General features: G+C 36.5%; 1 protein-coding gene across 1 annotated transcript; it reads left to right on the forward strand.

Moving 5' to 3' along the window:
• The first annotated feature begins 214 nt into the window (after positions 1–214).
• Positions 215–25,249, forward strand: LOC100248282 (PH, RCC1 and FYVE domains-containing protein 1). Its single transcript, XM_002279811.5, has 9 exons — positions 215–930; positions 6,256–6,342; positions 8,002–8,091; positions 18,481–18,561; positions 18,729–18,926; positions 19,004–21,136; positions 22,799–22,945; positions 23,868–24,253; positions 24,702–25,249. The coding sequence occupies exons 1-9, from the start codon at positions 862–864 to the stop codon at positions 24,832–24,834; spliced, it is 3,324 nt and encodes a 1,107-aa protein (XP_002279847.2). The 5' UTR covers positions 215–861; the 3' UTR covers positions 24,835–25,249.
• Positions 25,250–26,062: the final 813 nt, after the last annotated feature.

The raw sequence follows: 26,062 nt of genomic DNA on the forward strand, positions 1-26,062 counted from the left end.
AATAAAATAAGCCAAAGCTTTGGAAAAATGAAAAAAAAAAAAATTATCATTTTTGTTTTTTCAAGGAGGAGAAAAATTATTGTAGTGAAGTGTCAAGATTGAAAATAAGGACAAAAACATGGCTAAATTATAAATCCCTCCACTTTTTTATTTTTGAGTAATTTAATTTGTTTTAATTTTAAAATTTTTTTTGAAAATTTTAATTTAATTTAATTTTTATTTTTTTTATCTTTCTCCTCTCATCCCTCATGGCCTCATGGCTCTGGATCAACCAGTTAAAGCTCTCTCCATTTCTCTCTCTAGTTTTCTCTCTCTAGTTTTCTCTCTCTTCCCTCTTCTCTTCTTCAACTGAAAAGGAAAAAATCAGATCAACATTTTCCTTGATTTTCCCACAAGTTCTCGCTGGTTTTCTGGTCTCCGATTTTCTCTCTCCGGCACTGCCCTCGAGTGCTCGACTTCGCCCAGCTCCCAACCAGCCAAATCAGCATCATTTCTTTTCGAAAACCTAAAAATATCACAACAAAACCCACTTCCTTCAGTGTTTGTTCTTCTTCGCTTCGCTTCAATCACTTGGGGTTCTTCACTGCACTGACTGTACTGGATTGCCTGAACTGTGGAGAACTGTTTTGTGCAGTTGAGGAGGGAAGTGAAGGTGAAGGAATTGGAGTTCAAGCGTGCGATCATGGTTGTTGATTCGGGTTCTGTTGTGGATTTGAGGTCGAAGAGCGTGAAATTGAGTGCGGTGTTGGGGTTTAGGAGGGGTGTGGTGATGTTGGATGTGTTGATGAATGGAAAGATTTGGTTTTGAGAATGGGCGATGCGAAAATTGGTGTTTAGATTAGGGTTTTCATTCGTTTTTTAATGTCGAGGACAGACAGGATGGCTTCGGATCTTAGCAGGACTGGCGCGGCCGAAAGGGACACAGAGCAGGTAATGCTTCATTGTTGCTTTTTGGAACTTCAATTTATTTCGGAATTTTTTAATGATAAGTGGCAAATTCAGAAAATTTAGGTTGGGGTCTTTTGCGAATAACTGTGTAGAAAGTAGTGTAAAGGTTGTTAGTCGAGTGTGGAATGTTGGTGGGACACTTTGTTGGATCAGTAACTGCAAATATATGTGTTTGTTCTGTAACTTGGATTATGTCTTGGTAGCTTTTCAGTGTAAGAAAGTGACATTTTGTTTGATAATATTGGGATTATATTTAGAATTGGATTGGAAGTGATGGGTTTTCTGGGCAATTACAAGACCTTTTGAGCGGACTGATTAAAGTAGCCATGAATAGATTCCGAGTTCTTACTTCAATGGGCTATAGGATGGTTGGTCACTAGTGACTCTGGAAATCATTTGTCTTTTATTCTGGGTCAGTTGGACCTTATTCCTCCATCACTTGGTAAACCATGGTTTCTTTGGACTTTATTCAATTGGCAAGTTTGGGGATATCGATTTCTCTCCCAATCCTTTTGCAATCCAGTTTTTGAGGCATGGGCGGATAAATGGAAGAGATAGAAGTCTAAGTTTTGCACTACACGATAAAATTGGCTGCTCTTAGCTTAAAAATGATATGATTTCTTGAAATTTACTATTGAAATTTTGTAATCTAGCTGCACAACTTGTATTCTTTGAAAAATACATACGAAGATCCAATTGTTTATGAAACTTTTTCTACTTAAGCTCTTTCCATTTCGTTCTTTGTGTAGGCCATTTGCTTGCTACTTGCAACTCTGAAATATATACTCAGCTAAGGTCATGCAGATTAATGTTTTCTTATTTATTTTTTATTATTGAGCTTAGAAAAGGCCATATCTTCTATTAACTCAGAAGCTACCATGTCTTTCCTCACTGCATCAACCTGTGTTCTTTGTTGGCCTTCCTTGCATTCCTGTAATTGTACTGACTTTTACATCAACAAAGTTACTACTTCCAATTAGTCATCCCTCCAAGTCACACAGGCTCAAACCACCTTATTGAAATATCTCCTCTTCCATCAATTTTTTCTACCAGTAACTTCTCATGAATAAATAATTATGTCGTTTTCTTGCCTTTTTATTGTCCATCATAGGTTACTCATTTATCATGGTTTAAACCCATTGATAACTTCATCTATGCTTCTCAGAATAACCCACAAAATACTGCCTCATCCAACAAATAGAAAACCCTCTGCACAAATTTAAAGAATAGGGTGGAATTACCAAAAAAATCCACAGCAAGTAAGAACCTATTTGGGAACCGTTTTAAAGATATTTTTTAACTCTTAAAAAAGGAAAATTGTTTTTAAACTCAAAATCAAGTTTGGTAATTTCTTGACAGAAAATAGTTTCTTGAGAACTTGTTTTTTTTTTATGACATTTTAATTGTTTTTACTTGTTTTCTAGAAATTGTTTAGAAAATAATTGTACAAATATGGAGAATGAGTGAAAATAAAGTAGTACAGATAAAATTTATTTTAAAAATATTTGAAAATATAGAAAATAAGTTAAGAAGACTCCATGTTTTCAAACAAACTTTTGTTCTAGAAAACATCATAAAATTGTTTTTAAAAAACTGTTCTAAAAAATTATTTTTTGAACTGTTTTCAAAATCGGAAAACACGTTTGGTAATTTTTTGACAAAAATGGTTTTTTGAGAACATGTTCTGAAAGCAATGTTTTTTGAGAACATATTTTAATTGTTTTCACTTGTTTTTAAAGAATTGTTTAAAAAAAATAATTGTTGAAATATGAGGAATTATTGAAAATAAAACCCCATTAGTAAAATTCATTTTTAAGAAATATTTGGGAATATAGAAGATAGGTTGAAAACATTCCAAGTTCCCAAATGGACTTTTGTTCTAGAAAACATCAAATAACTTTTGTTGAAAACTTTCCCAAATAGGGCCTAAGGTTTTGTGTGAAAGAGTAACCCATAGCTTTTGGAAAGGTCCACAATATGCAACCAATGATCTTGTCTTTCCTGCCCAATTCCTAGTGTAGGATAATTGTGAAATCTTTCTTTTTCAAAAGTTTAGAAAGCCCCATTGTAGGTTCCTTTTTTAGGCCTTCTGAGAGGATTCATGTGGCAACCAAAGACTAGTAGGGTTCCTATGATCCCCTCCTGCCAAAAGCTTTTCCTTTTGATTTTCACCCCTAGGGTACTTTATTTGGCTAATTTAAGCCTTTCTCATCAATAAATTGTAATTTTATCTTCTCCTCTTAACACCTAAAAATGCAAGCCCTAGCCTACTGTTTCCTGCTTATAGACACTGTAAGGGTCTGCATCGGCTGGAAGGTTGTAAAACGATAAAATATATGGGCAGGAAGAACATGAATGGACCTATTGAGTAAATATCTTAAAGCAAATAGAGTGAAGCTATTGCCAAAGCTCTATGTAAGAAGGCTAATGGGTTGGTGTACAAGATTTAGGGACAGTGCTAGGTTGATGAGGATGGATTATGAAACCTAGCTCTTAATGGGTTGAGTCAAATTTGACTTGATTGATAATTGATTAGATCTAGGCTTGGAGTTAGGTATATTTGATCTAAGTAGAAGTTAATCTTATTACTGTTATATATAATAGTTTTGATGTATATCATTATATCATATATACATATATATGGACAAGGTGGGGAGATAAGAGTCATTCCACCTTTGGTTGGAGACAAAGAGTGGGAACTTTTTGTATTGGGTCTCTGTACTCTAACCTGGAGGTGAGGAGATCAAAGTTGTTCCCCTCAGGTATTGTGTGGAATGCTTGGGTTCCACCTAAGGTAAGCTTTTTCGCTTGAGAGGCGACTTGAGGAAAAACTGACTCTTGATCAGTTACAACGGAGAGGTTGGTCTTCTGCCAATAGATGTTTCCTGTGTCACACTCACAAGGAGTCAATTGACCACATCTTTTGCATTGTAGCAAGACGAGGGTGTTGTGGCAACTTTTGTTCTCTCTTTTTGGTATTTCATGGTGATTCATTCCTTTGTTAGAGAGACTCTTTTAGGTTGGCATGACACTTTTGTTGGGAGGAAAAGGAAAGAGGTTTGGAGAGTTGCTCCTTTATGCCTTTTTTGGATAATTTGGAAGGAGAGAAACACAAGATTGTTTGAAAATGTGGAGCTCTCTGATCATAGATTGAAAGTCTTGTTTTTGTGCAGCTTGTTTTCTTTGTCTAAGTTGTTTATATGAGAAAGATTACTGTCTTTATTTGATTTCATTGATTAGATGGGTTCAGCTTGAGGGAGGGAGTATTTTTTGTTTTTTTGTCCCTTTTTTGGCGGTTATTGTATACATCGTGTGTACTTTGGTGCACCCTTTTTTTTGTGCTTTTCAATACTATGTCTATCTATATATATATATATTATGGCAATAATTTGATAATTTTTTAACATAGATCAGGAAGTGTAATATCTTATTCAGGATTAAGTGACTTATTTATGCTCTGTCAAATTTGGATTTGAAGTTGGAGTTTCAATATAATAATTGGATTTGAACATGGATACTGCCATATTTGCATTGTGGTTGGCCCACCTTCTGCCTATTAAGTACTTTCTGGTGTCATTTTCCAAGTCAAGCAAATATCTTGATAAGGAGTCCTAGGCTTTTGTACCAAGCTATGATGAGGTATGGAAATGAGGTTCTATGCAGGAAACAGGACCATCTTCGTATACCTTTTGTTCCCTTGTACTGAATACTTCCTATCTTTGATTATCTTAATTATGAGCATATAGGCAATTAATGGGGCAATCTAGGTTCAAAATCTTGGCCAAGACGGGTATGACGGAGACGGGTTGTATCCGTCTCGATCATGCCTGGTATTGGACTGATAATCGAGTTAGTGTTTTGCTGACTCGTGAATCGACTCTGCTGAATTGGAGATTAATCAATAGTCTAGATGCAAATTGCATAACAACTCTGAGATGATTCCAAAATTAGGCTAATATTTATTTGGGTGATGGGTGATGGGTGATGGAGAAGACAATGATATGGGGGAGAAAAACGGTGGAAAAGATAAAAAAAAAAGCCATGAAAATGAAGAACTTTGGAAGGAGATTTTGGAGCCTTGGTTTGCATCTTCATCCTTCAGACTTGAGCTTTTGCGTCCTTGTATGACTGATTTCTCTTTAGTTTAAAGCCTTCAAACTTAAGAGATGTAAGAAGTTGTTAGTTGAGAGGTGAAATTGGTATATTGCAGAGAAATGGGTATTGTGCACAATGTGTAGGGAAATGAAACGGATGTTTACCTAAGTATGTGGGTTTAAAAATGGTGATAGGTATTTGGGTTATTTGACAACATGTGTATTTAAATGGATAATTGGGATTTTATAAAATGAATAATAAATATTTATGTTTATATGAAATAAATAGCTTATAAATACTAATATAAAAATTGAAAATTAATGTATAGAAGTATTAAAAAATATATTTATTTTTAAAATTTATTTATTCAAATAAAAATAAAAATAATAAAAACTGTTGTGTTTTATAATTGTTTTATTTAGAATATATTTGATAGTAAAAATAATCTTTATATTGTAAAAGATGATTCATGGAGGTAATCTACATCCATAATGGTAGAATCTTCGTGATTCTTTGAAGTATCAGAGCCATATTAGTTATGTTAATGGTAACTGCAAGTAATTTGTTGCCATTACTAATTCATCGAGAAAAGAGAAAGGAGCAGGAATGACCCTCTTCAATGGGATTTCACTGCCGCATTATTTTCCCAGAATCTTACCTAATGTTAAATATTAGTCCTCAGCACATTTGTCCTGTTGCTTAAAGTTATTGTTCCATCAAGAAAAGAGAAAGGAGCAGGAATGACCCTCTTCAATGGGATTTCACTGCCGCATTATTTTCCCAGAATCTTACCTAATGTTAAATATTAGTCCTCAGCACATTTGTCCTGTTGCTTAAAGTTATTGTTCCATCAAGAAAAGAGAAAGGAGCAGGAATGACCCTCTTCAATGGGATTTCACTGCCGCATTATTTTCCCGGAATCTTACCTAATGTTCAATATTAGTCCTCAGCACATTTTTCCTGTTGCTTAAAGTTATTGTTCCATCAATCCTAGAAAGTTAATATTTGAAATTCCTTATGTTCCTGCCACTACTGTGATCCCCTTTGTATTCATCTTAGTCTTTCAGATATACAAATTTGTTGTCCTCTTTAGAATTTCTCAAACACAATTGTTTTTCTAAATTTTGAATGTTGAAGCTAGATTATTTTCTATTTCACCTGCAAATGTGCTGAATATGTTTTAATTTAGGTTCTTGGCTAATCTTACAACAGGCCCTTACTGCTCTTAAGAAAGGGGCATATTTACTCAAGTATGGAAGAAGGGGCAAGCCCAAGTTTTGTCCCTTTCGATTGTCCAATGTAAGTTGTTTAATGTTTCTAGATATGCACCACCATTGTGTACATGTGTGAACATTTTGTTCCTATTGTAGTTTTTTTCCCTTTGTCTGTATTTGCTCTAATCTGATCATAGTCATTACTCATCAAGAGGTGGAGTTTATATGTCATTTATATGTGTGTGATCCTTTTTAACATGAGCTAAATGCCATCTTTATGTTTGCTTCAGCTTCTGTGTATTTATCTGGATTGTGTAATTTTTTTTCCTAAACCATTCAGGGTTGATGTTGGAGAATTTGCTAATCCAAATCTATTTTAGCTAACTCAATCGAATCAAAACTATTCTAATACCAAAAAAATATAAGTTTTCCCCATGGACCTTCACACTTCTTTGCAGTTTTTCATATTGTCCTTTATCATTACACTTCTACTGAAATTGGTTTGGTTAAAACCACTCGTAGTTTGCTATAATGATTTCACTTAATCTTAATGAAATAATTCTTCCATCACAATAAGTACTGTGAGCTCACATGTTTAACATTTGTAACACTCCTTACCAAAATAGGAAAAAAAAACAACAAAATGAAAAGAAAAACTAAAAGTAACTGTGTGCCTTTTAACCACAATGTGGGTGAGTTAGGCCTTATTTAGCTGGGTGGTAATGGCCCGATCATTTTTGGGCTGTCACCGAAAAATCTATTAGTTAATTTTCTCTTTGTTTTATTTTTATTTTTTCATTTTTATTTCTTTTTCATCTCCTGCCCTTCTAATTTTCATTTTGATTAGTCCTTTATTTTTACTAATTTAAGCAAACATTGTGTGAGAGAGAGGTGTTCTTTCAGTTTCATATCCTATCTTTCCATGTATTTCTTTCCCCTATCTTTATACTTTTCATGTTTCCGATTTAGAGAAAAATAAAGGTTCTTCTGTTGTGATCATGTGGATTACAGTGCAGGGGATATTGTTGTTGGAGATATCCTCATTTGATGTAGATGATTTTGGATTGTTCTAGAGAGGTGGATGTGGAATATATTTTCAAATCACTAGGCAGATTTTCTAGCCAACATGAAACCCTATATCTTTAGTGTTAAGAGCTAGATCATGTTTCCAGTGGCTAATCAAACCAATACATAACTTGAAAATTCAAAAACCATTCAAGGGAAACAATTTAGTAAAATACAAAACACAAAAATTTACCTATCAAAAAAAAAAAAAATGTAGATAAAAAAAAAAAATTCTAGTATCTGCTGAACCACATATTATCTTACTGAAGGAATGCATTTAGTGGACACTATCTCAGAATTGTTGATTGATATGCCTAGAAAGGCAAGATGCAAGACTGGGTTGTATTAGCATTTAGCACTAACCTGAATCAGGTTTAAAAATAGTTTGAAAATAAATCAAGATAGAATGTTGCCATTTGAAGTTTCAGCAAATAATTCTAATATTCTAATTTAACTGAACCCAAATCATTGCTATTTTACTACTATCTATGGTACAGTGTGTTATAATACACTAAATTCTTCCACTGCAATTTTGTAATTTTGGTATAATTTTTGTGCTCAAGGTGTAGCCATGGCTATTAATGTGTTGGATTTTCAGAACAGTTGGTCTCTTCTTTGTGCAGCTGATTCTAGTGCAGAAATTTGAAATAGTGCTTATCTGGATGTTTACACGTTTCAGGATGAGTCTGTTTTGATATGGTTCTCAGGGAAAGAGGAGAAACTCCTAAAACTAAGTCATGTGTCCAGGATTATATCTGGGCAACGCACTGTAAGTTCCTTCCTATAAATCTTGCATTTTTTTACACGGCCAAATTTCCTTGAATTTTTCACTTTGGGAGGATGTCAAATACTTGTCTGCAAAATTTGAGAATCACTCAGATGAAGATTGGTTGTTATAACTTCCACATGATTTTTTTACTGCATTTATTTTATTTTTATGCATATCTCTTATGTCTTACTTAAAAATTATTAGCATTATCCAAATAATTTTTTTAATTGCTTTTATAGCCCTTTGTAATTCTGGTGGTGAACCATGTCTATTTCAGGAATTGTCCAGCATGGTACTCCTATAACATTCTTTACAACCCGTTTTGATGCATTTAGAACAAATATGGTGTGATAAAATAATTTTTTGATTTTGAAAAGGATCCTAATTCCACCTTTTCACAGCTAAACTTTTTTGAATCTCATATAATCAAAACCCCACTCAAAACCCTGCAAGCTGGAAGAGAAGCCCAATCCTTATTCCTAGGTGTCCACACACTACCTACAAACCTCCTATCACATATCTTCCTCTTTGTTTCCTGAAGCATCATAATATCTAGGGACTCTGTAATGCAATTTTTTTTTTTTTAAATCCTCCTTTTTTTTTTTCCTAAATACCAATCCTCGAATATTCTAGCTAATGATCTTCATAATATATATATATATATATATATTTTTTTATCAGAAACGAAGAAATATGTATTAATAGTAGTATATATACAAAAGAAGCCTCTATAGTAGTAAGAGAAGGATGAGAGGTCCTTCCCTCAAAATACAGAATCTGATCAAAGAAGAATGTACCCCTCTATAGAAAACAACATACAAAAAAATCCCCAACCATCTCAAAATTTTGAATCACAAATTGCAGTCCAATTGAGTTGTAAAACACTAAGAGGAACTCCTCTAAAAGCTGCAGTACAAGCGGAGTTTGTATATCGTTTGTTGTATCACCTCTTCATAATATCACCTCTTCTGATTAGTCTATTGTATTTTTGGGAGGATTCCTCATTCTTCTTTTGTATTTCTTTATCACATAATACATTTGTTATTTCTGATAAAAAATGATAATAATAATAATTTTTTGGTTTTGGTCACTGACAACATGGATCAGATATGCACTGGTTATGTAAGGATGCCTATTTTCTTTATCTTAATTTGACATTCACATTATAAATGATAAATTGAGGGTTCTTAGTTACCAAATTTTTAGTGATAAATTGAAGGTCCTCCATTCCAACACCTTTCATGGTGGGAAAATTAGGGATTATTAAAGAGGCACAAATCATAAAACAGGTCAAAACCCATGCACACACAGAGTATGCTAGTTATGTCAGGAAAGTGATAAAAAAGGAAAACTAGAGGCAAAATCAGCATGGCCACTCCCTAAGCTATCAATGAAGTGTGTGTGTGTGTGTGTGTGTATTAATTCACATCTCTTGTAGCCATTTGGACTTTTAGACCTCATGAACATGGATTTTTGTAGCTCTCTTAATGCTAATTAAGTTTGCACTTAAGCCATAAAAATTCCTCCAGTTCTGCTCTTTTTAGACTCATCAAAACAAGCAAAGAGGGGAACCATCTTCCATGCCTTTTTATTACCCTTACCCACCAAGCTACCAGGCCAACCTTGCCACATATCCTTGACTGAATGAGGGAGTAGCCAAGCCAACCTAAACATGGAAAAAAACAAAGACTAGAAATTGTGAGTGCACACACTTTGAAGAAAATATGCTTGGCCCATCTCCTCCCTTTATTTATGCCACCAGTACCTATTGACATGATTCCAATCCCATCTCATGAGTTGATTGGCTGTATCTTCCCCAAACGTCTCAAGCAAAGAAGAATATTTGATGGATCCCATGAATCCAATCTGATTCCTCAGCTTGGACAGTTTTGGTGGAGTTATCTATGATTGGAAGAGTAGGTAGGCTAGAAAAGAATTCTTTATCTTCTACAAAAGGCCCATCAAAGATAAGGATTAGGAAAAAAAAAGGTTGTTTTTCACTAAATGATACATCCATAGTGACAAAAAACCGTTTAGAAGTTGGGTGATAGCACTTATAACCCTTTTTTGTAGGAGAATAACAAACAAAGATTCATTTAAGGGTTCTTGGGTCGGGTTTACTTCTTTAGTGGGCATAGATATGTACAAAGGCTACACACCCAAAGATCCTTGGGGAAAGCCAATTGAAACCATCAAATTTTGGAAAAAATCTAGAAATCGTTTCAATAGAGCTAACATTGTTAAGAATACGAGAGGGTAGCTTATTTATGAGGTATGTAGTAGATATGACAGCCTCTTCCCAAAATCACTTTGAAACATTCATTTGAAAAATCAAAGCCCTAATGATCTTCAATAGATGCCCATTTTTAAGCTTAGCTATCCCATTTTGTAAAGGGTATGGGAGGGATAATGAATGATTCCTTTCTTTTAGACATAAGGTTAAGGTATTAATTGAAGTACTCTCTTCCATTGTCTGACCTTATTGTTAGGACCTTGGCATCAAATTGATTTTTTTTTTGCTTGTTATGAAAAATGGGAAAGATTGTGCTAACCTAAACTTTTGTTTCATGAGATATACCCAAGTAAACTGAGTGCAGTTATCAACAAACAAAACAAACCAACTTACCACCATAAACACTATTAACTTTAGTAGGTCCCCTAACATCCATATGGATCAAACTAAATGGAACAAAAATTTTCTTATTGTTTTTTGATGGGTAAAAAAAATCAATGTTTTAAAAACCGGACCGGACTGGCCGGTTCAACCGTCAACCGGTCGCACTTTCGGTCCGATTTGCTCTATGAGACCATTGAGGGATTGGACGGGTATCGAATCGCTTGAACCAACGGTCGGACCGATGACCCGGTGGAATCGGACGGTTCTAAACGAACTGAATAGTTCAAGTTAACCCCTGATTTTGCAAACGTGGAAGGGGGGTTCCATTGGGTCTAAATGTTTTGGGCTAAAGCCCATGCTGGGCCTTGTCTTATTATGACAAGGCCCACACCCATCCCCACAATTTTATGGGTTGAGTCTTGAGCCCAAGTGATGACTTTGCCTTAGGTGAGGATGGCTTTTATAGGCATCCTTTGCAGCCTGTTTCCTCTCACAATTCGATGTGGGATTGCTAACTTATCAATGAAAAAAATATAAAAAGCCTCTCCACCAAGAGGGCTTGAACCTTGCACCTCAGGTTGTACCATCAGAATAAGACACCACTCGGCTACATGCATTTTGTTATCTAACATGCCAAACAATGGAGAGTGGTTTCTAGAGGAGCAGGAAATTAGAGAAGGAATTGCTAATGCGTTTAAAGAGCTACTTTCAGAAGATACGGGGTGGAAGGCGGATATTGGAAGTCTTCAGCTAGATCAGATCAATCAAGAAGAGGCTGAGATATTGGAGAGGCCCTTCACAGAGGAGGAGATTTATGGGGCTCTGATGGAGATGAATGAGGATAAAGCCCCTGGTCCGGATGGTTTTACTTTGGCTTTTTGGCAAAGCTATTGGGAGTTTATTAAAGAGGAGATTATAGAAATGTTCAATGAATTCTATGATCATAGCTCTTTCCTCAAAAGCCTTAACAATACTTTTTTGGTTTTGATCCCCAAGAAATGCGGTGCTGAGGACCTTGGAGACTTTAGACCTATTAGTCTCTTAGGGGGTCTATATAAGTTATTGGCTAAAGTGCTGGCTAACAGATTGAAGAGAGTGGTTGGTAAGGTGGTCTCTAATTCTCAGAATGCCTTTGTGAGGGGAAGACAAATTCTTGACGCTTCTCTAATTGCAAATGAAGTGATAGACTCATGGCAAAAACGAAAAGAAAAGGGTCTTATATGCAAACTGGATATAGAAAAAACTTATGACAGTATCAATTGGAAGTTTCTATTGAAGGTGTTGCAGAAAATGGGCTTTGGGTCTAAGTGGGTGGGGTGGATGTGGAGTTGCCTATCTTCAGCTAAATTCTCAGTGATGGTTAATGGAGTGCCTGCAGGTTTCTTTTCTAGCTCCAAAGGTCTTAGACAAGGAGATCCCTTGTCTCCTTATTTCTTTGTTATGGGAATGGAAGTGTTGGATGTTCTTATTAGGAGAGCTGTGGAGGGGGGCTTCTTATCAGGGTGCAACATAAGGGGAGGTAGTGAACCTCCATTATATATCTCTCATTTGTTCTTTGCTGACGATACTATCATATTTTGTGAGGCCAGAAAGGACCATTTAACTCATTTAAGTTGGATTTTATTTTGGTTTGAAGCGGCTTCAGGGCTAAAGATTAACCTAGCAAAGAGTGAAATCATTCCAGTGGGAGAGGTGGTGGAGATGGAGGAGTTGGCTGTTGAGCTAGGGTGCAGGGTGGGGTCTTTACCTTCTCAGTACTTGGGTTTACCCTTAGGGGTTCTCAATAGAGCGCCTTATATGTGGGATGGGGTGGAAGAGAGAATTAGGAGGAGACTAGCTCTTTGGAAAAGGCAATATATATCTAAAGGGGGAAGAGTCACTTCAATAAAAAGCACTTTGGCTAGCATGCCAATCTACTAAATGTCTATCTTCAGGATGCCCAAGATGGTGGCTAGAAGACTTGAGAAAGTGCTAAGGGACTTTTTGTGGGGAGGAGGAAATATGAAGGGGAAAACTCACTTGGTTAATTGGGAGGTGGTATGTACAGATAAGGCTAAAGGTGGGCTAGCCATTAGAAAGCTAGCCTTGTTGAACAAAGCATTACTTGGCAAATGGATATGGAGGTATGCTTGTGACAAAGATAATCTTTGGAAACAAGTGATCAAGGTGAAGTATGGGCAGGAGGATTTTGGGTGGAGGCCAAAGAAGGCTATGGGGGCGGTGGGAGTAGGGGTTTGGAAGGAGATTTGGAAAGAATCAGAATGGTGCTGGAATAACATGATTTTCAAAGTAGGGAAGGGCAACACAATCAGATTTTGGACAGATGTGTGGTGTTCAGAGACAGCGTTGTCCCATTGTTTTCCTCATCTCTTTGCTATGGCGGTTCAAAGGAACTCAACGGTTGAGGAAATGTGGGATCAAAATTCGGGTCACGGAAATTGGAATCTAAATTTTTTGAGGGATTTCAATGATTGGGAATTGGGGTTGGTTGGGGATTTTCTTTAGATTTTGAGGGGTCACAAACCCTCTGGGGAAGAAGACTCAGTCCTGTGGAGAAAAGGAAGAAGAGGGCGATTCAGGGTAAAGGAAGCGTATAACTTGCTGGCGAGATCTGGTGATACAGGCTTTCCCTCAAGAAGCATTTGGGTGACAAGGGTGCCAACTAAAGTTTGTTTTTTTGCATGGGAGGCGACGTGGGGGAGGGTGTTGACTTTGGATAGACTTCAAAGAAGAGGATTACAACTTCCAAATCGCTGCTTTCTGTGTGGTTGTGAGGAAGAAAGTGTAAATCATATACTCATACACTGTACAGTGGTTAGAGTTCTATGGGATATAGTGTTTGGTTTAGTTGACGTGAAATGGGTTTTCCCAGAAACTGTAAAGGAAGTCTTAGTTAGTTGGAGGGGTTCGTTTGTGGGTAAGAAAAGGAAAAAGATTTGGGATGCCATTCCGTTGTGTATTTTTTGGACGGTGTGGAAGGAAAGGAATAGATTAGCCTTTAGGGGAGGGAGGGTGTTGAACGTTCAGAAGTTAAAGAATTTTTTTGTTTGTAATTTGTGGAGTTGGGCCAAACTGTATGTAGGTGAGGAGGCGTTCTCCCTTATAGGATTCCTTGAGTGGATGACTTCCTCTTAAAGGAAGGTGTTTCTGTTCTTGTTGTTTTTGAGGCTTAGCTGCCTTGTATACCCCCTGTATACTTTGTGGCGTCTTGCCTTTTGATTGAATATACTTTACTTATCAAAAAAAACAAAATAATATATATTAGATTTTAACATATTTATAATATTAAATAAAAATAATATAATATTTTTTAAAATTATAAAATTAGTTTAAATTTTCATTTTTAATATGTTCACATTTAAATATTATACATATTTCATTTAATAAAATTTAAAATATTAATATGATTTAATTTGATAATATCAAAGATATAAAATAATATTATTGATTTTTAATTTATTCATATATATTTTAAAATTTTTATAATTATTTTTAATTTTAATAATATATAAATTACATATTTATGACGTCACTAGTTTGACCGCGGTTCGACCACCGGTCCAACCAGTGAATCGTGAACCGGTAACTTTTCCGGTTCGATGACCGGTCCGGTTCTGAAAACATTGAAAAAAATATATTAAAAGCGCTTGCAAAACGCATTGGAGTACACACGAAGTATACAAGGACAGGTCACAAGGCAAGCAAGAGGGGAGAGAAGAAGTAGAAAACCTACCACCCTACACAATAAAGCCAGCCCCTTGAAACCAACCCCCTCGGAAACCTCATATAACAGAAGAAACAAAACAATTCCCTCACAAGACAATTGTGGAACCCCGTTAATTCTCCACTTTCCTTTGAAGGAGCACGAAGAGCTATTGTAACTAACAACGCACTCAAGCTTCCATAATTCCCTCTTGAGACGGGAAGCCGAAATATTCTTTTCGCCTGAGATCTTAACCCATCACCCTTTTCTTTCCTCCAAATTCTTCAGAAAGGAACTAATCTCCTTCTTGAACCTCGCAACTAGCATCCCCACAAAGTTGCTGAATTGAACAAACTTACTGGGAAGGCAAACAAGATCCTCTCCCTCTAAATTGCTGACATGCTCCAGGGCCCTAGAGGATCCCAACTCCTCATCCCTAACTGCCAACTCCTTATCCGAAGAGTTCTTTGAATTGCTTCCCGCAGCCTCCAACAAACAGCCATCTTGCTGTAACATCTGAAGTTGCCTCCCAGAATCCAAAATCCCCAAGCTAGGAGAGTTAGGAAACCTATTTGCCTCCTCCACTAGAGCTTAATCCGTGAACTTCATACGAGACCATGACGCTTGGAAGACTTTCTCATCTTTTCTTATTATTTAAGGAAAAGACACATGGTGATGTTTAGCATACTCACAAACATCACAATGGAAGTTTTAAACATTTAGTTTTTCAAACATATTGGGAAAATTTTCAACAATTAAAAAAGTGGATGACCAAGACAAAAAATGGGATAACTGAACTTGGTCCTTGGTTGGAGTAGGATGTTCTGATAAATATGTATGAGGGGTAGGACATCTTGTGCCACTTTTAGCTTCAAAGAGATACAGTCCCCCTTCTTTTCTAGTATGTCCAATCACTTTCCCCATAAGAATGTCCTGAAAAAACATTCAGTTTGTGTAAACTTTATTGAGCAATTTGGATCCTTAGTAATTTGAGGAATAAACAACAAATTTATTGATAGTTTTGGAACATGTAAGACATTTCTTAAGGTTAAAGAAGATGTTAGGAAGACATCTCCTTGACCAGCCATAATTACTAAGATAGCATCAACATTTTTTATCTTTTGATTTTCTGGGCATGGAATGTAACTAGAAAAGACTTTTGAAGAATTGGTCATATAGTCCGAAGCCCTTGAATCAATGATCCCAGGGTTGGAAAACTGATTTTTAGAGGCACTCAAGGCAAGGGAATATTTACTTGTTTTAGCAAAATGACTATGCCCCATAGGTTTTTCCAGCTTAGAAATGAACTATTTAAGTTTCTTAATTTCCTCCTTGTTGAGCTCCATTTCTCAGCCAGAGCTTTCTTATTGCTGTTTTCCTCCATTTTCAACAAGATTTGCGAGTGATTTGTAGCCAAAATTCCTTCCCCCCTCCCTCCCCCCGGTACCCTCATTCCCGTTGAAGAAATTTATGGGCTTGCCATGGAGCTTCCAACATGTCTCTCTTGTGTGCCTATTTTTTTTGCAATAGTTGCACTATAAAGAGTCTTTCTCACTTGTTTTCTTACCTTTGTTTCTACTAGAGTGCAACATTAACAGTAGCGCTTCCTTAATTTCCACTTGGTTTTGAGATGGCTAAAGCAGATCCGTTTCTAGTGCTTCCCTTTTCTAACATTAAATTTCTCCTTTAAAGATTGCAAAGGCTTTGTTTAGAGATGGGAATGGCTCTTTCCCAAGAATTTAGACCTTTACTTGATCCAATTCCATATTCAAACTAGTTGAGAAATCATACAATCTCTCTCGTTCAATGAACTCTTAATGTATTGTTGCATCTATGGTGCACTTGATTCTTAAATTTTGATATTGATCAAGTTCAAGTCAAAGACTTCTAATAACATTGTAGTACTCAGTTATAGAAAGTGTACCTTGTTTGGTGTTGTGAATCCTTGTCTTTGGTTCAAAGATTTGGGTTGCATTTTTTACCTTAGAATAGGTATGACACATGGACACCCAGATTTCCTTGGCTGTTGAGAGGAACATGCATGTGCAGCTTATCTCTAGCTGCATAAAATTTCAAAGCCATGACATGATTTGAGTCCCACACAACAAACCTTGGATCACCCTTGCTCACCATGGGTCTAATCAGATAGCTCAACTTCCCTTTGCCCTTAATATACATCTTTACTAACTGTGACCACTCTAGATAATTTCTCCATTGAGTCTGAAGGATCTTGCTATATTCTGGAATTCAGCCGGTGGTGTTGACTGTTGGATTGTGGCTTGGCTCAATATTGAGGAATCAACCTTTGAGGTGTTTGACATTATGAGTGGAAGAAAGGGTATGAAGATCAAGAAAAAGATAGAGGCAATGAAGGCCTAAGTTGAAGTGGCAGTTTCTAAAAGTTCAGAAACTAATGGAATATGTTATAAAAAAAAATTCCTAGCAATGAAGGTACAGAACGCTAAGAATGCAAGTGATTAGGACAAAGAAAATTCTAGCTTTGATATCATGTTTTCATACAGATCTAGAAGCATTTGTGAGAATACTTTCTGCTATGTTTATTGCATAGGAATACACATGAATATGTATAGAATAATTGTCTAAAAACTGTCTAGGAAGTAATGCCTATGGTTATGCTATCAAAGATAAATAAAATAAGTGAAGAATGCTAGCAAAGGAAAGGAAAGAATCCTAGGACTTACAATTGCTACAGCTCATATAAGCTGGAAAAAATCTTCAATAATTTGCCACACGAGCTGGCAGATTTTCCAACACATGGTCTAAACCCATGTTTGGTTGAGATGGGTACGCCTGTGAAAATAGTGGTGCCATGTGAAGAGAGAACAAGAAAGGTGTTTGGGAGAGAAAAGGCGAGAGAGGGGGCAGTCAATTCCCATCCCAACCAACCTCTCTCAATACCCCCCTTCCTCCCCTCCCCACAAGCACATAGTATGAACACAATGAATTTCTGGAGGAAAATTATTATTAATTTTTTTTTAATAAGAAATGAGAAGAATTTTATATACTGACGGAGGAAATTTATCAAAGTGGTATTTTAGTTTGGCATCAGCCTGAGTTGATCATATGTTGAGCTTAATTTTGGGACACAAATACTGACCAAATTCAGCTCACTCCAAACTCAATCAGGGTACAATCCAAATAAATTTTGGGCAGATGAAGCGGGTATCATTCTAGCTCAGTCCAAGTTACAGTTGTAATGACCACCAATCCCTCTGCTTGATGGAAGCAAGCAAATTGCACTTAGAAGCAGTCTTTCCCTCTATTTTAAATGATAGATTTGAGCATTCCATTTCCCCAATTAAAAGGTCAAATGTTCTACCATTTCCATCCCTCAGCAGTCCATCAACGAATGAAATGGGGAGGTAGAGGAAATGGGGGGAGGGGGGTTCTTGTGACCTGGCAAAATCAAAACCTTGTTCCTTATTTTCTATACTGCATTCATAAGCCACACTTATGCTCACAGAAATATATAGTGCAGATTCATAAGCCACTCTTATCCCCACAGAAATATATTGTGTGATGCCTGGCATTTGAACCCACCAAAATAGTTTTCCAGAAAAAAAAATGATTTTTTGGACTCTTCAGTTGGACAAAGTGTAGCCTTAAGTAAAAATTTGAGCTTTCAGTTTCTATACATGAAAAAGGTTTTTCTGTGCTTTTAAATCTTGTCCATTCACTGAGGAACATTGTCATCATTAATTAAGTGATGTTATCACCTGAATCTTGTGTCCATGCAGTGGTCATTGGTTTCTTGAATCTTTCAGCTTAAGGCTATTAATTCAGTCTTATGAGTTATATATTAGCCATAATGAATTGCTTGTTGAAACTACACTAATCGAGGTTCTGGAATTGTAATGCTGGCATTTTCAAATGATGACTGTTAGTGTAGGAGAATCTGTTTCTCAAAGATTGTTCTGAATGCTAAAAAGTGTTGGTACTTGTGTATTTGTCTCCAGATTTCTTGTACTGCCTTTGGATTTTGTGATGGCTTCTTATTGAACTTTTAGGTTTTTTGTTAATGTACTAACTCAACTCCATTATCTTCCAGCCGATTTTTCAAAGGTATCCACGGCCTGAGAAGGAGTACCAGTCATTCTCTCTAATATACAATGACAGGTCATTGGATTTGGTAAGAATTCTCCTTGGAGTAGCTATGCTCTTCCCTTAACTTTCTTCAGTGCAATTGATTGTTTGCATGGCCCTTCTATCATTTGTTTTCTCCCTTAACTGTCAAGAATAGTATTTATATTTTGTGCTCGATAAATTTAACTCAACTATCCGATCCTCATGTACCAGATTTGCAAGGATAAAGATGAAGCTGAGGTATGGTTTAGCGGTCTAAAAGCATTAATTTCACGTGGCGGCCATCATCGAAAATGGAGAACAGAATCAAGGAGTGATGGAATTCCATCTGAAGCAAATAGTCCTAGAACATATACTCGAAGAAGTTCTCCTCTGAATTCTCCATTTGGTAGTGCTGATAGCTTGCAAAAGGTATATTTGTTTACCTTTTGGTTTTCTTTCCTAAGTTGAGAATATTAAGTGGATGAATCTGTTAATGGTTGTTTCAGGATGGTGGAGATCACCTTCGCCTTCATAGTCCATATGAAAGCCCCCCTAAGAGTGTCATGGAGAAGGCATTTTCAGATGTAATATTATATGCTGTTCCTCCTAAGGGTTTCTTCCCTTCAGATTCTGCCAGTGGTTCTGTTCATTCATTGTCATCAGGAGGCTCAGACAGTGTACATGGACACATGAAGGCAATGACAATGGATGCTTTTAGAGTAAGTTTATCAAGTGCTGTTAGCTCATCAAGCCAAGGTTCTGGTCATGATGATGGTGATGCCTTAGGGGATGTTTTCATTTGGGGAGAAGGCACAGGTGATGGTGTTCTGGGTGGTGGAAGTCATAGAGTTGGAAGCTGTTTTGGCATGAAAATGGATTCTTTGTTGCCTAAAGCTTTAGAATCTGCAGTAGTACTTGATGTTCAAAACATAGCTTGTGGTGGACGACATGCAGCTTTAGTGACCAAGCAAGGAGAGATCTTCTCCTGGGGAGAAGAGTCGGGCGGCAGGCTTGGCCATGGTGTAGATTCTGATGTTTTGCATCCAAAGCTTATTGATTCCCTCAGCAATACCAACATTGAGCTTGTAGCATGTGGGGAGTACCATACTTGTGCTGTAACCTTGTCTGGTGATCTGTACACATGGGGTGATGGAACTTACAATTTTGGTCTTCTCGGGCATGGAAATGAAGTGAGTCACTGGGTCCCAAAAAGAGTGAATGGGCCATTGGAGGGTATACATGTGTCATCTATCTCTTGTGGACCCTGGCACACAGCTGTTGTAACCTCATCTGGCCAGTTGTTCACTTTTGGTGATGGAACATTTGGTGTTCTGGGCCATGGAGATACAAAAAGTGTTTCAAAACCCAGGGAAGTGGAGTCCCTCAAGGGCCACCGCACTGTGATATCAGCTTGTGGTGTTTGGCATACTGCTGCAGTTGTAGAAATCATGGTTGGGAATCCTAGTTCTAGCAACTGCTCATCAGGAAAGCTGTTTACATGGGGAGATGGTGATAAAGGTCGACTTGGCCATGGTGACAAGGAGGCAAAACTTGTGCCTACCTGTGTTGCTGCTCTTGTTGATCCCAACTTTTGTCGAGTTGCCTGTGGGCATAGTCTGACAGTTGCTCTTACTACCTCAGGCCATGTTTACACAATGGGAAGTCCTGTTTATGGGCAGCTAGGAAATCCCCAAGCTGATGGGAAACTCCCAACCCGTGTTGAAGGAAAACTTGCAAAGAGTTTTGTGGAGGAGATAGCTTGTGGTGCTTATCATGTTGCAGTTTTAACTTCAAGAACTGAAGTTTACACTTGGGGCAAAGGAGCAAATGGTCGATTAGGACATGGGGATACGGATGATAGAAATTCCCCCACATTAGTAGAAGCTTTGAAAGACAAGCAAGTCAAAAGTATTGCTTGTGGTACTAATTTTACTGCAACTATCTGCCTTCATAAGTGGGTCTCTGGTGTGGATCAATCTATGTGTTCTGGATGCCGTCTGCCATTTAATTTCAAAAGAAAACGTCACAATTGTTATAATTGTGGACTTGTATTTTGTCATTCATGCAGCAGTAAGAAGTCTCTAAAGGCCTCCATGGCACCAAATCCCAATAAGCCTTATCGTGTCTGTGATAATTGCTTTAGTAAATTAAGAAAGGCCATTGAAACTGACGCTTCATCTCAGTCCGCTGTGAGTAGAAGAGGAGTTACAAATCAGGGGCTAAATGAGCTAATTGATAAAGACGAGAAGTTGGATTCCAGATCTCGTGTACAACTTGCTAGATTTTCTTCAATGGAATCCTTAAAGCAGGCTGAAAGCCGAACGTCCAAGAGAAACAAGAAACTGGAATTTAATAGTAGTCGCGTCTCACCGATTCCAAATGGAGGTTCCCAATGGGGAGGAGCACTTAAATCTTTAAATCCAGTGTTTGGATCATCCAAGAAGTTCTTCTCAGCTTCTGTTCCAGGATCAAGAATAGTTTCTCGAACAACCTCGCCAATATCAAGGCGGCCCAGCCCACCTCGTGCCGCAACTCCAACCCCAACTCTTGAGGGACTTACCTCACCTAAAATTGTTGTGGATGATGCTAAGAGGACCAATGATAGCCTCAGCCAAGAGGTTATCAAATTAAGAGTACAGGTATATAGTTTTCCCTTCTTGTAAATCATCTACTTCAATTTCCTCTTCTACTTGCATTATCAATCTCATTTTCCAATGTGTTAAATTATGATCAATACAACCTGAAGAGTATTGACATGTTGCAAGCTTGAAGGAAAAACTGCTTCGAGAATTAACAATTACAGACATTTTCTTATAAATATCGCCCTTTCCTTTTTGTTTTTGAACTAAGGGAACGGTTGGGAATAGTATTCATCTTGTTTGAGTAGTAACTTAGTAAACTTGGTCTCTGCGGTTCATGGAGTGGGAACAAAGTCAAGTCTTCATTAAATCTTCGTTTCTCAATTAGAAATAAACACATGAAAACCTGGTGAAATGATTCAAGAAATTTTTACATTGCAATAACAATAGTTGTTTAGGTATTTAAAATGGGCAACTCTTTTAACCAATTTTCCATGTCAGAACATATAAATATGTATCAGGCAAATATCAACATTAACAGAGTTTGTTGAATTTTGTTGTTTTACAGTAATTTTGGATTAAATTTGCAAATATTTGAACTGCAAACTATAAGTATTTTCTGTAAATATTTTATAATTGTTTGAAAGGCTCCTGGAGGAGAATGCAAAGCTGCTTAACCTTAGCAGGTTTAGGTCGGCAGCCTTCACTTCTACTTAAAATTCATATCAATGAATAGTTTGTTTCTGATTAAAAAAAGGGTTGGCAGCCTTGGCAGCCTCATATCAAACTTTCACATAGGTCAAGGGAACCTTAATCCCAATAGCTCACATGATACAAAAATTTTAAGGTGTAAAATTTATTTGAAGTGTGTGGTATTAATGACTAACATTCTCGACAAATTCAATTCACCTCTATCTCAGATTCTTTTTCTTTTTGATTGCTAATATTCCTTCTCTTCATTTATTTTATTTTTTGTAGTCTCTTTCAGGACTTCACCTGGAACCTTTGTTAGGACTTAACCTGGAACCTCACACATCTCCAGTCCAACTGCTTGCCACTTACTGCTTGAACCTTGATCTCTGATTTTTAATAAGCCGTTTCTTTGGAGCAAGTGATTCAAGTCCTAGGAATTAAAAGTAAATACTTTTCGGTCATAAGCTGTATAAGAATTTGTTTAGGTGATCTCTTATCAAAAGAAAAAAGAAAAAGAAAAAGAAAAAGAAAAAAGAAAAAAGAATTTGTTTAGATGATCTTTTGTTGAGTTTCATCTTAAGCTATGTTACGTGGACTTGGGTACAAGTGGTCAGTTCTTGTGTCTATCCAAGTGTTAGATATGTTTAGTTCCTCAATCTTAGGATATGGCTAAATAATCTAATTTCCCTTTACTCTTACCTGTGCCTTGGGTCAATTAAGTGTATGACCAAGATAGAATCTCCAACATGAGTCAAAGTTTACTGGCAATAAATTAGGAATTTTTTCTATTTTCTTTGTTGGACATACCTTTTGGTTATATATCTTAGCAATAGGTACATCAGACACATATCTCACACCCAAACCCTCGTCATGTCATAAACAAAATGGATGGATGCTTCCCATACTTTGAAGTGTTCATGAAACAAAGATACTAAGCATAAGAGCTAACATCATAACCAACAAGAATTTGTGACTCTGGTAGGTTATGTATTTGTGCACTATTATGTCTGACCAATCTCTGTCTCTCAGGTGGAAAATCTTACTCGTAAAGCCCAACTTCAAGAAGTTGAGCTTGAAAGGACAACTAAACAGTTGAAGGAGGCAATAGCAATTGCTGGGGAAGAAACTGCAAGATGCAAAGCAGCAAAGGAAGTGATCAAATCACTCACTGCACAAGTAAGATGAATCTTTATGTTTGTTGACCTTGTTTAAAATAGGCCATGTGCTCATTTGGATGCCCTGTGGGAATTAAATCAGCCCATTGCTTCTACATAGCAATGGAGATTAGATCTAATTTGTTTTCCCTGGCATCTGAAACATGTTCATAGCATACTAGGATCTTTTTGAAACTTCAAGAGATGAAACTACAGACATTTTCTACCGTCATTTTTTGTGGGAAAGAACAAGTCACATTGTTTTTGTATGAGGTCTGAAGCCCCTTACAATTTCAAAATAATTATGACTTTTTGACTATATAAAGAATGTGTCCCATATTACAGGGTCACCTTTATCCATCTTTGAAAAATACAAAAGTTAAGACACTAAATATTGGCAGCTTTGGCCTTATTTGTTCTATAATAACTTCATAAACTGCACACTCAAGCACTGCCTTTTCTTTCCTAGTTATACTGTACACATATCTGAAATATGTTGAGCTGCAATTCGATCATGCATGCATTCTCAAGGTATGAACCATTTTTGGTTGATGAGGTTGAACCAGTATGTTCAAGAGCCCTGATGATTTTTCTATCTGGAAATTTGATTGAGAGATATCTTTGGAATTGATTTACCTGCCGTTTTTAATATCATGTGTTACTGGAAAGGAAATCTGAACTACAGTTAAATGATATTGTTGATAGATATAAAACTTTTTATCCCACACTAAATGCATTTGCAAATATATGATATGATATTCCACTTTAGTTAGCAGTAAAATTGATTTTATTAATGTAGTGTCCATTCACGGTAGGAAATGCTTGATATACTAGAATCCAATATGGTTTAAATGGTCGGGCAGCTTATATTAACTTTATTTGTTTTGCTTTCATATGGGAGCTCCTTCCTGATGATACATTTTTGTTGCTTGTATGCTAAATAGTTGAAGGACATGGCTGAGAGGCTGCCTGTGGGGGCAGCTCGAAACACCAAGTCACCATCCTTCACTTCCCTTGGCTCCAATCCTGCTTCCAGTGACTTGTCCAGTCTGTCTATTGACCGAATTAACGGCCAAATAACAAGCCAAGAACCAGACTTGAATGGATCAAATGGTCAGTTGCTTTCTAATGGATCAAGCACCACCAACAATCGTAGTTCAGGTCATAACAGACTAGGACACTTGGAAGCAACAATAAGAAACGGGAGCAGAACGAAAGAATCTGAGCATCGTAATGATAATGAATGGGTTGAGCAAGATGAGCCTGGTGTCTATATTACACTTACCTCTTTACCTGGAGGTGTTAAGGATCTTAAACGAGTTCGCTTCAGGTATTTATAACTCCATCCCATTTTCTTTCTAGATGTGACATCTTAGTAATCTGAAGCAAACATAACTTCTTTTTTTTCTGGGGTAAATACCAATTATGATAGTATGCAACTGAATGTAAACTGGTTTAACTAAATCCCTTAACCTGTTCTTGAAATTCTGAACTAGTGATGCATAATAACAAGTATGGTAGGCGTATTGCTGACAAGTAAAAGTTTTAATCTGAATTGGTGTCCAATAAATTTGAGTATGTAAGCGAGGGACTGAAGTTTATAGAAGAGAGAGTGAGTTGTGGAGTAGGATTTCATAAAGGAAAAGGGGAGAATTCTGTTTCCATACCTTTTCTCTTTGTTTCTCCACTTATCAATGACCTGATAAACGAGTTAACTTTACACCTTGACCACAGTCTATTAAGTTAGCCTAAAATTTTCAATGAACTAATGAATGCAGCCGGAAGCGGTTTAGTGAGAAACAAGCAGAACAATGGTGGGCGGAGAACCGAGCAAGAGTACATGAACGGTACAACGTGCGAATGATTGACAAGTCAAGCGTTGGGGTTGGGAGTGAGGACTTAGCTCATTGACAAGTGAAACAGTTATATCTGTAAATGAAATGTTCTTTTTGAGAATGTAGCTTCAACCACGGAAAAAGGTCATATTAATCAATTAGATTTGGCTTTCCATCTAAGCAAGGGCTGAGGGAAGCAAAGGGGTTGGTATAAGAGGGTGATTTAGAGGCTTTGATTGTGTTTTTTTCTTCTTCCTTTTTTCTTTTTCTTCTTAAAAAAAAAAAAAAGGAAAATTTAAACTTGAGTTTACTTCTTTTTTTTGCCTAAATGTGCCTTTTGTGTGGGGGGGCTTGAGGGTGAGAAATGTAAATTCTTCTTAGGTTGCTGGCTCATATGTTGAAAGCAGCTTCCATGTAAATGCATAATCGATTGCATCTTGAGATTTTCTTTTTCTCTTGGCCTAATATAAATCCAGTCAGGGTTGTTGAAAGCAGTTGTCTTGTAAATTCTTTCTGAATGCATCTCCCTTTTTTATTTTTCTGTCTTGTTATTAATTCCCTTCTGGTTTTTTTTTTTTTTACTGTTATTATTATTATTATTATTATTATTATTATTATTATTATTATTATTATTATTACTGTTATTAAAAAATAATGAATATGTTTACATTTAGGGGTGGAAGGAAAAACTGGGCTATTTGGATAAAAATAGTTTTTCCCCCCTTAGTATATAAAATAGTTTTTTATTTTTTATTTTTAATTTTGTTATAAATTTTTGTAATTTTATTCTTGAAAATGACTAATAGCTTGTTTGGTAATGATTTTAGGAAACGTTTTTAATTCAAAAAAATGTTTTTGAAGAAAATTAGGTGTTTAACATATTTTAGAAAATATTTTTAAAATTAAAAAAAAAAAAATCATATTTTCTACTAAAAACACTAACACTACCAAACACACTATTAAGAAAATGTACGCCACAAAGTTGTTGTCTCTATTAAAAACATGCATTAATTTCCAAATCTTTGAAGCAGGGCAAACTCATTTTCACCAGAATCCCATTTATTTCAATCTGCAAAGTTTGCTTTCCAAATGACACATTTCTTTGTGGAATGGGCTCATGGGCCAGGGTCTGCTTGCACCAGGATTCTCAAGGCTTGTAGCATAGATTCAGTTGGACTCTCAATACAGTAAAGTGGTGTTTATTTTCTGATTGAATAGAAAAAGTCAAATATTTTGGCTTTTTCTATTCCGCTAAAAGTAACTTATTGACATCAACTAATATCATTAAACTAAACTTATTGATA

This window comes from Vitis vinifera, chromosome 6, assembly GCF_030704535.1.
Source record: "Vitis vinifera cultivar Pinot Noir 40024 chromosome 6, ASM3070453v1".
NCBI lineage: Eukaryota > Viridiplantae > Streptophyta > Magnoliopsida > Vitales > Vitaceae > Vitis > Vitis vinifera.